General features: G+C 52.7%; 1 protein-coding gene across 1 annotated transcript in view; it reads left to right on the plus strand.

Annotated features, from left to right (window-relative positions):
• Window positions 1-7,808, plus strand: part of Galnt18 (polypeptide N-acetylgalactosaminyltransferase 18) — a 319,132-nt gene extending 311,324 nt beyond the window's left edge. Inside the window, exon 11 of the mRNA XM_047516346.1 lies at window positions 7,396-7,808. Coding sequence (XP_047372302.1) covers window positions 7,396-7,542 — 147 coding nt within the window. The 3' untranslated portion in view covers window positions 7,543-7,808. The remainder of the gene's footprint in view (window positions 1-7,395) is intronic.
• The last annotated feature ends 2,183 nt before the right edge of the window (window positions 7,809-9,991 follow it).

The following is a 9,991-nucleotide window of genomic DNA, read 5'->3' on the forward strand; positions in this document are numbered from 1 at the left end:
AGTGCTATAAGGCCCTTAGTAAAATTATCCCCATTTCATAGATGATGAAACTGAGGTACAGAGAGATTAAGTAGTTTGTTGAAAGTTGGACCAGGGAATTCTGACTCTGGCATTTATGCATCAGATGGCCATACCATGGTGGCTTTGTCTTGCCTCTAGAAAACCAGTTGGTTGTTGCAACAGGAGCTTGGGACTGAGGTCTCCCTGCCAGGTCAGTGTCTGGATCCCTGCCTCCCAGCACACTCTACCTGACCAGCCCACCTCTCCAAGACTGCTCTGCACCTGTTCTTTGGTACTCACCTCCAGCCTACTACTCTCAGGCCGAATTTAGAATCTCACTCAGGCACAGGTGAGACCCCTTTAAGAAAGAAAACACCCAACTGCTTATTGAATAAACTGGGTATTGAATATTCATCATACAGAAAGACCACTTTATTCTACAAAACAGACTTAATCTGAGGGTTTCTTTAACTAGCTCTAACATCCCACCCATGCTTAAAGTATTTGATTACTAATCATTAACTACTTAACCTGGAAACTTCTGAGCTCATTGAGCTTAAAGCCCAAGACCCACAGGGCTGCTTGCCCATGGAAAATTAATTAGCAAGGAAGGGGGAGTGGGGCTCCAAAACAGGTGGAAGAAGTCTGCAGAGTCCGGATTCAGGATGCGCACCAAGAGAGACCAGCCTGAGCATAGCCCAGGTGCTCCGGAAGCTCCCCTCACGCTGCAGGTGAAAGAGGGTCATGGCTCCCGTGTGGTCCCTGAAGGGTGGCCCTGGACCAGCGCCACCAGTGTAACAGCACCTGAGAACTTTAAAGGCACACTTTCAGGCCGCATCTCAGACCTACTGAATCAGGACAGTGTCTCAGGAGCCCCCAGGTGACTCTAATTCTTGGATCATTTACCCAGCTTATATCCAAGGAGGAATGGGGCTAGTCTGGTGCTAGCTGGTTCACACGTAGCCGTTACTGATACACACTTGCGGAAACTGAGGCAGGGAGTTACTTGGCTGCCTAATAACCTGGGATCTGCTCCTCCATGGCTTTGACTTCCCCATATCCCAATGTGCAGTCAGTGTGCTTTGCTGAGACACAAACTGAGTGTCCCAGGCTGCCTTATCCCCTTTTGCAAATGAGAAAGAGAGCCTCTCCCTCCAGAGAAGCTCAGCTGCTCCCGGGTCACGTGACCAAGGCCAGGAAAAGGTTCTGTGTTGTTTGCTTCTGTTCAGGTCCTTTGCAGTAACTACGCCAGAGGGGCCGGAGGGAGGAGGAACAGGCTGGGAGCTAGGAACCCATGTCTAGGAATTATTATTAGCCTTCTTAATTCTATACATTCAACTTCCTTTTTTTTTTTTTTTTTTTACTGCTGTTTCCATATTTAATTTGGTTTCCATTCCAATTAAGCTCTCTGTGTGCTACGGTTTCTCTCCTGCCAGGTTTAATTGCCCTTATTTAAATTCTTTAATTAAAAGTATTGTGTTTCCAGATCCTGTAGTTGTAAGTGTTACACAAATGCTTTAGACAACGGACTGGTAAACCAGGGGACAGGCCCTGCACCCAATCCCAGGCTCAGAGCCGTGGGACTGGTCCAGAGGCTGCGGGCAGGGCCCTGGGGGTCTGCTAACAGGTGGCCCTGCTTCCTTCCTCCCTCCAGCACTGTAGCCCAACACAGAACCCCGAGTAGCCTGGTTAACAGGCCTGCTTTGGCTAGCCCCATCATTCAGTTTCAAAGCCACAGTCTGTTCAGTGATCCACGAGGCCCCACCAGCCCCACCTCACCTCTTGGATCTCATGGTCTTACCTGTGCCCACTCTGCTCCTGCACATCCGCTTCCTGGGGCTCCCTGAGTACTCAGGCTCCTGCTGGTGTGGGAATTTTGTGCTCAGGCAAGAAACCCCCACACAACCTCCAGGGTCCCTCCCCTTCTCCAGTACATTCTTTGCTCAGGCCTCACCCTTGGTGGAGGATCTCCCTGACCCCCTCTTGCAATGGCGGCCCATCCCCTGCTCACTCCTGAATGTCCTTCCCGGCTCTGCCTTTTGTGCACAGCCTCACCATTTCCTACCACACCACGGAATGGATTGTCTGCTCTCCCTCCTAGAGGGTCGTCTCCACAAAAGCAAAGATCTTTTCCCATCCAGTGCTTCACAGCAGCCAGGAACCAAACCTGATGCACAGTAGACACTCAGTAAATCCAGGTGGATGGAAGGAGAGCCATCAAAGGGAGAGATCAATGGGTCCCTAGAGCCCCTGGAAGCTCATTAAGAATTTCCTCCACTCCAGCACTGGGTACCACCAGCTCCCTCATGCTAGCCCATGACCACTGAGGCAGCCATGGGGTGTGGGCCTGGTCCCTTGTCCTAGTGAGGAACAGGGGAGGGGAAGACACCCTGGGCTCCCACTCTGGCGGTACCACTTACCACAGGCTGGGCAAGTCCCTCACCTCCCTGAGCCTCAGTCTCCAGTACCATAAAACAGGGATGGGATTCTTACCATGTCCACCTCTCAGGGGTATTGTGCGGAATGCATGAGACTGGGCATAGGAAGCTCTGGGTTTGGCACTGGGCAAATGGTAACTAAGCACCAGCAGTTGTTACTTTTATCTCCAGTGCAGAGAGGAACAGAGGGTAGCAATGCCAGGCTGCTCCCAAGGTGCCCAGCTTGCCCTGAGGGCACTGAATGCAGGAAAAGAAGGCTTCTTTGCAATTTTGGTGAATGGGATCTGCTCAGAGAGAGGGAAAAGCTCCGACTTTGTTCAGTGAGAGACGGAGGTCTGAGAAGGAAGGTAGCTCTGGCTACCCTGGACCTGGCTGCCCTCTCCATACCCCAGATGTGGTCCCAAGGGACACTCCAAGGCTGTTCACCCTGTTCTAGAAGGTGCTCCTCTCCGCCTCCAGGCAGGGAGATTTCCCATGCTGCCCTCCTGACAGCCCCAGATAGCCTCACTGCTCTTGGCCTCCACCTGTTTCTTCCACATCCTTCCAAGGGGCCACACTGGCTGTTGCTGCCTCGTGGGTGCTGAGGGCATGGTGGGGCAGGGTCGGGCCTGGGAAACGTCAGAGCCTCTGAAGGGCACTTTACTTCTCAGAGCCCTCTGCCCCCACCTCCCGTTTCCTCTGGGTCTTGGCAAGGCCCCCAGGGAAGGCAGGAGCATTGGCTGAGAATGTGCCTGAGTGACTGGCGGGGAAGAAGGGGGTCGTGCCTCCTCTGTTTGGGACAAGTTTCTCCAAACTCCTGCAGTCCAGGGATTGTGAAGCAGCCTCGTTGTTGGCAAGGACTGGCCTGGCCCCTGAGGACATACTGAGGAGCCAGAACCTCCAGCAGAGTGACCAAGTGCTTGGTCTGGCCCCACGTTCTGCATGTGGGCACTTTTGTTGAAACCTCCACGCTGGTCCTGTGAGCAGCATCACGTCCCTTTACTGTTTTACAGCTAGCTAATCAACGGGCTTCCCATCAGAAATGATCCTGTGGCCTCCCAGACAGTGAAACCAGGCAGTGGCAAGGCTTGGTCAGGACCACACAGCTGACAGCAAGGGGTTGCCACATGTTGAGTGTCCCGGCCCAGCACCCCTATTTTCTGCCTCATGTCTGAACCCCAGCAGGCCATGCAACTTGGAGTACAGGGCTGGCTGGTTTGGGGCTCCCTGCCTGAATCTGCTCCCAGCCTCCTTGAGAGACACAGATGGCAGAGCCAGCAGGGTGTTTGGAGGGGTGGGCGAGGCTGGTGATAGGTCCACTTAAGAAGCAGCTGTGAAGCCAGGAGTGGTGGCACAGGCCTGTAATCCCAGTGGTTCAGGAGGCTGAGGCAGGAGGATCATGAGTTCAAAGCCAGCCTCAGCAAAGGCGAGGCACTAAGCAACTCAGTGAGACCCTGTCTTAAATAAAATACAAAATAAGGCTGGGGATGTGGCTCAGTGGTTGAGGGCCCCTGAGTTCAATCCCCAGTACCCTCCCCTCCACCGCAAATAAAGAAAGCAGCAGTGATTTGATCCAGCCCCGTGTGGGCGGCAGACACGCTCAGGCTTTGGGGCCAGCAGATTGACACGGAAGCTGTAGGCACCTGGGCTGGCAGAGCAACGGGCTGGCCTTGCCTGGAGCAAGTGCCACAGGGGATTCCTCTGCTCCAAAAGTCCGGCCTGTGAGGTACCCAGATGGGTACCGTAAATGGACCTCAGGTTCTGAGGGAACAACTCAAGGAATCTTGGATGGCTGTCCCAGATTTGGTCATGGGTAAGGTTTGGCCACCAGAAGTGCCAATCCCTTGGCTCTGTTGAAGAAACCTATTTACTGTCTGGTGTGAGTGAGAAGGTGGCCCTTGTTCTGTGGTCGGTTCTGAGCAACACCAAACAACTGGAATTTGTCGGATGAAGGGCACCCGGGGGTCCTGGGGTGGAAAAATTGTACAACGTTGTCCCACAAGGCACTGGGGGATTGAGTGTGGAGAGCACAGAACTGAGGAGAGACAGGGTGGAGGAGTGGTGGACCTGGTGTGGCAGTCAGGAGGCTCTGCGTGGGGCCCCTTGGTGGCTACCCCTGGGACATCAGCAGGAGGAGACTGGCCCAATGGTGGAGCAGCTGGGGAGGGGGTACTTGTTTGGGAGAGTTGAGTTCTTCCTCCCAGGAGGAGCCAAGCAGAGACTGGAGTACTGAGGCCACTGGCCTGCAGATGGGAGAGAGGGCTGGCCTTGAAGGTCTCCTCCAACGTGGATCCCAGGTCTTCTCCATGGCCGCTCCTCCTTCTGCTTTCTCAGAGCCTGCACCTGTGGTCCCAGAGGCCACACTGTTCAGCCTTCCCTTTGTTCTGCCATCCCTCTGCTGTGGAGGCAATAAGTCACAGTTCCCCCCGGGGGAGGGCCCCAGGTGTGGGGTGCAGGAAGAGGGACTCCACTGTGTTTACTTGGACACGTCTGAAGAGTTCCTGTGATCTGGGCCATCTCTCACACATCGGGTATTGGGAATGCCATGTTCCCTCGCCAACACCCATACCCTCACCCACACCCCTCTGCCTCCAGCTCCTCATTCCCTGCCTCCTGCGCCTGCTTCTCAAAGTCCCTTCTGAGGGAGCTGGAGTCTTTGCTTTGATTTTGCTAATTGAAGAATAATGAAGAATAGCACATATACATAAAGAAACATGTATAAAATACTTATTCAGCTCAACTTAAAACAAAGCAAATGCCTAGCTATCCAACAGCCAGGTCAAAAAAGAGCCCACTACCAGCACTCCAGAAGCACCGCCCTTATCACCTGCCAATCATTTTCCTACATCCTTCTTCCCAAAGAGGACCACCATCCTGATTTTAACACTGTTTTATCTTGCTTGTTGGGAATTTCCATAAGTAGAACTATGCATATATTCTTTTATCTGACTTCTTTTTCTCAACATTGTGTTTGTGATAGTCATCCTTAGTTTGTTTTCAATGCTATGAAAACTCTTTGTCTCATCCATTATGAAAATATACCACAAGTTATTTATTCCTTCTACTTTTTTTTTTCTTTTTGGTGAAGGGAACATCCTCAGTTCCTTTTTTTTTTTTTTTTTTTTTTTTACTTTATTTTTAGGCAGGGTCTCACTAGGTTGCTAAAGGTCTTGTTAAGTTGCTGAAACTAGTCTCAAACTTGTGATCCTCCTGCCTCAGCCTCCCAAGTCACTGGAATTACAGGCATGTGCCACCACACCCGGCTTCCTTCTACTCTTGATGGGTGTTGTTTCCAACTTGGAGTTTCTTCTCCATGTCCATGCTCCTATTAGATACCAACTTGGACCTGGAATTGTTGGGTCATGGGGGCATTTGTTCAACTGCAGTAGATATTGCCAGTGTCCCTCATGTCCTCTTGAGTTGTCAGTGGTTGCCATGGGGATGGTTATGACTGGCTGGGGATGACTTCCTTTCAGAAGATGTCTGCCATTTCCCTCTCGTACTGCCCACTGTGAGCTGGAGAAGGCTTGTGATGAAGAATGACAGGTCCTGTGGGTGGACTGGAGTTGGGGGCAGTGCTGTGGGTGGAGGTGGAAATCCAGCAGGGACTGGGCTTTGGAACAGTCATGGCTCAGCCTGCTGTGGAAGCATGGAGAAGGACCCCAGGCTGGGGTATGGCTTGTTCAAAGTCCAGGAGCCCTGACAGAGTGGACGTGGATCCAGAAAACTGCAAAGAATTTGGTATGGATGCAGCAACAAGGTGGGAGCTGGGGAGGGGTCAGAGATGAGGCTAGAGAGAGATGCAGCAACTCGCCATGAGGGGCTTCCGTGCTGAGCTGCAGAGCTTGGCCTTGTCCTGCAGGCCACACATACACTTTAAAGAGGTGACCACTGCCCACCTCTGGCAGCTGGAAGGGACCTCTCTCAGGAGGCTAATGCAGTTGTCCAGGTGAGAGCTGACAGCAGGCAGAACCAGGGCAAGCATGATGGGAGAGGGGTAAAGGACAGTCACAGGACATGAGCCAGGCAGAATTGGTAGGACCTGGGGCCGGCCTAGCTGGATGCTGAGGAGAGGATGGATAAACCATAGCTAGGTTTCCCACATAAATACCAGGTTACCGCCAAGATAAGATATGCAGGAGTTGGTTTCAGAGAAAAAGTGAGCTTGGCCATATACACTCAAGTGCACACTCATCAGGCCAACCCCAGTCCAGCAATTCCACCCCCTGCGGAGGTCAAGTCCAGCTGGGCACAACTTTGGAGGTAACAGAGGTGCTCAGACAGTCCAGGCTGATGCCCCAGGCTCACGGCTGACAGCCCTCGAAGGCTGAGCCCTGCAGGAATTTCACTGCAAACAAAAGCTAGAGATTTCCTCTTTGCTGCTGTAGGGCTGCTCTGGAGAGCAGAGCATCACTTCCTTCTAGGGACTTTGGGACATAAGCTGTGTATACAGGATGACAGAACATTCTGAAACACCAACAGCAGGGCAAGTAACCATGCATGTCCAGAATCGGGGGAGTCTAATGGTCTAACAGTGTCCAAGTGCCCGATTTTGGTTGAGGTGAGCACTCCAGAGGTCCCTTGGGAGCACAGACTCTAAGAGCAGGAGCTCCCAGGCCCCAGGGGATGTTCAAATGCAGGCTGATGGGGTGTCAGTGGTCCCAAAGAACTAGGTTTGTCAGAACAGAGCCCAGCCCCACAGTAGGAGCTGTAGGAGCAAACCAGAGTGCCACAGACCAGGCAGGCAGAGAGAAGTTGGGACAGGGAGGTCTCTGTCCTCACAAAATAGGGCACTGTGAGGAAACTGAGGCCAGCGTTCAGTCTTTGGGAGGAGATATACATTGGAGATGGGAGAGCCAAGGTCTGAGGGGAGTACCACACCACACAGACAGCTCTGGCCACCACTGGCCACCAGGCTCCCTGAATATCTCTGAGTTGCCTCTGTGTCCTCTGACCTTACTTCCACCCTGGCTCCTAGGGAGGCCCCATCCAGAACCGCAAGTCCAAGCGCTGTCTGGAGCTGCAGGAGAACAGCGACATGGAATTCGGCTTCCAGCTGGTGCTGCAAAAGTGCTCGGGCCAGCACTGGAGCATCACCAACGTCCTGAGGAGCCTGGCATCCTGACCTGCCCAAGCCGCCTCGGCCCACCCTTTGCTACTGTGTAGCACCAGCTGCAACGTCGCCTGCTGTCCGCGTGGGGCTGTTTGGAGTCTGGGGAAACCAGGTCAGCAGGCCCCCAAAAGAGCTTTTTATTTCCTTTTCAATTTTCATGGAGTTTATAGAAAGATGCCGAATGGTGGGTGAGGGTATAATATCATAAACTATTTTGCAACTGTAAATAGGGGACAAATGGAAAATATTTATAACTGACAATAAAGTACAATTGATTAAGAAAAGGGTTTTTGTGGTTATTCGGTGCCCTGTGGAGATAGCCTGGCTCCTCTGAACTTGGAGTTCTTGTAATCAAAGATGCATCCTTCTTGGCCTTCCTGCTTCTTGTCTCTGAGAAAGGAGGCTTTAAAACCCTGCAAACAGTGGGAGCTTGTTGTGCACACTGCCAGCTAGCTTTGTGGGTCTGTAAGCAGGCAGCCAGCAGGGCACCAGGACCTGAGACCCAGAGGGAAGGTCCTTCCTGCCTCTGCCATGCACAGCAGACCCCTCCCTGGAAGACAGCCTCAAGTTCTCCCTTTCTGGAAAAATCGCCCTTGCTCATTGCTCGCTGGACTATCATTGGCTGGGCCTCAGGCTACACTTCTGAAATCACCAAGTCAGCTCCTCCACCTCTCCAAGCTGTCCACTGCCCAGCCCTTCAGCCACGACACTTGCCTACATCCAGTTGCAAAGACCAATTTGGCTCCTTCCATAAATCATGGAGTATTAGCGTCCGCTGGGTGGCTTACATGACAGACAAATTATCATTTCACTCTTCTGGAGGTGAGTAGTCCAAAAGCAAGGCGTTGACAGGTCGCCTTCTTCTGAGGCCTTCCCCATGCCTCTCCCAGTTCCTGGCAGCCTAGGCACTCCTTGCCCTGGAGGGCTGCCTCCTCCTGTGTCTTCATTATCCACCTTCTGTGTATGTCTGTCTCTCGTGTCCAAACTTCCCATCTTTGTCAGGACTCCAGTCCTCTATGAGTGGGCAGCAGTTCTCCCTTGATTACCTCTGCAGGGACTCTGTTTTCAAGTAAGATCAGACTCTGAGGTACTGGGGGTCGGGACATTTACACAATGCCACACATGGCTCAGTCAGCTCTAGGCCCCGCCTGGGAGCCCAGGGGTAGGGTGTCCTTGTTGGAGCCTGTTGCTCAACATTTGGCTACTCCAAAAACTTCCAGTTCCTTCCTCTGGTGGGGGGCTCGGTTTTAGTTTAAGGGACACCCCCTTACAGCTCACAGCAGAGCAACAACTCAGGCCAGGCTGTAAGGCTGAGGAAGGAGAGGGAGCCCTCTCTGGGCGGATTTCAGTCCTGCTCACCCCCCTCATTACCTAGGCCCCTTTCACAGGGGGTCTCCAGCCCCCGCTGTCACCTGTTTTGAAGTGGTGATTTATAGTTGAAACTGAGGGACACAGAGAAGCGTCCTGCACCTGCGGAACCCCAGGAATTGAAACTCCCTTTGTACCTGAGAACCGCCATCCGGCACAGGGTTCACCGGAGGGTCCTTTCAGCTTCCCAGACCACCGTCATAGGCTCCCCTTTAAGTTCATGTTTAACTCCCCCAAAGAATCCCATGGCAGATCAGTGAGAAGATACCCAGACATCTGCCTGCCTGGCCACGCCTAGTGGCCACCACCTGGGAGCTTAGGGTGGGGACTCTGAGCTCTCCAGAGAAAAAGCTACTGTGGGGTCCCAGAAACTGCTTTTGCCTTGCACCTTAAGCTGGGGCTTCCATAACCTCTTGCCCACACTGGCTTCTCTACTGTACTAAATTTATCAGTTGCCTAATTAATTACATTGGACTTACTCCCATGCTCATTCCAACCAGGATCTTCTTCTTGCTGCTCCTTTCCTTACTTCCAAATTCATCCCTGCTCTGGTTTCCCTCCACCCCCCTCTCTCCTCACCTCTAACCTCCCAATGACTGTTCTTCATAATCTCCATGCCTAAGTCTACCCCAGTGTTCCCACAGCCTCGTCCCCAAACCAGCAGCATGAGCATCACTGGGGAACTTGCTACACATGCAGTCTGGAGTCCCACCGCAGACTCCCAGAATCAGAAATTATAATCACTCAAGCCCTCCAGGCAAGTAGGATTCCCTGCTAAAGGTGGAGAGCCACCACCCAGCACCAGCCTGGATCAGACCACACCTGACCTCCTTCCTGTGCTTGCTCAACCTCGCCTTCAACAGCATCCATTCAGAGTTTCAACAGCATACCTGTTCACAGTAGCCTCTGCCATGTGCCTGCAATCCATGTGGCCCTCTGTACCCCGACACTCACACCTTCTTCCTATACCACATGCCTAACATAGAGAAGGACAGAGTGTGGGATCTGGAGCCACATAGCCTGGGTTCAAGTCCCAGCCCTGCTCCTTACTAGCTGGATGATCCCGGACAGCACCTTGATTTCTTTGTGCATC

The sequence above is a fragment of the Sciurus carolinensis genome, chromosome 11 (genome assembly GCF_902686445.1).
Source record: "Sciurus carolinensis chromosome 11, mSciCar1.2, whole genome shotgun sequence".
In the NCBI taxonomy this organism is placed as follows: domain Eukaryota; kingdom Metazoa; phylum Chordata; class Mammalia; order Rodentia; family Sciuridae; genus Sciurus; species Sciurus carolinensis.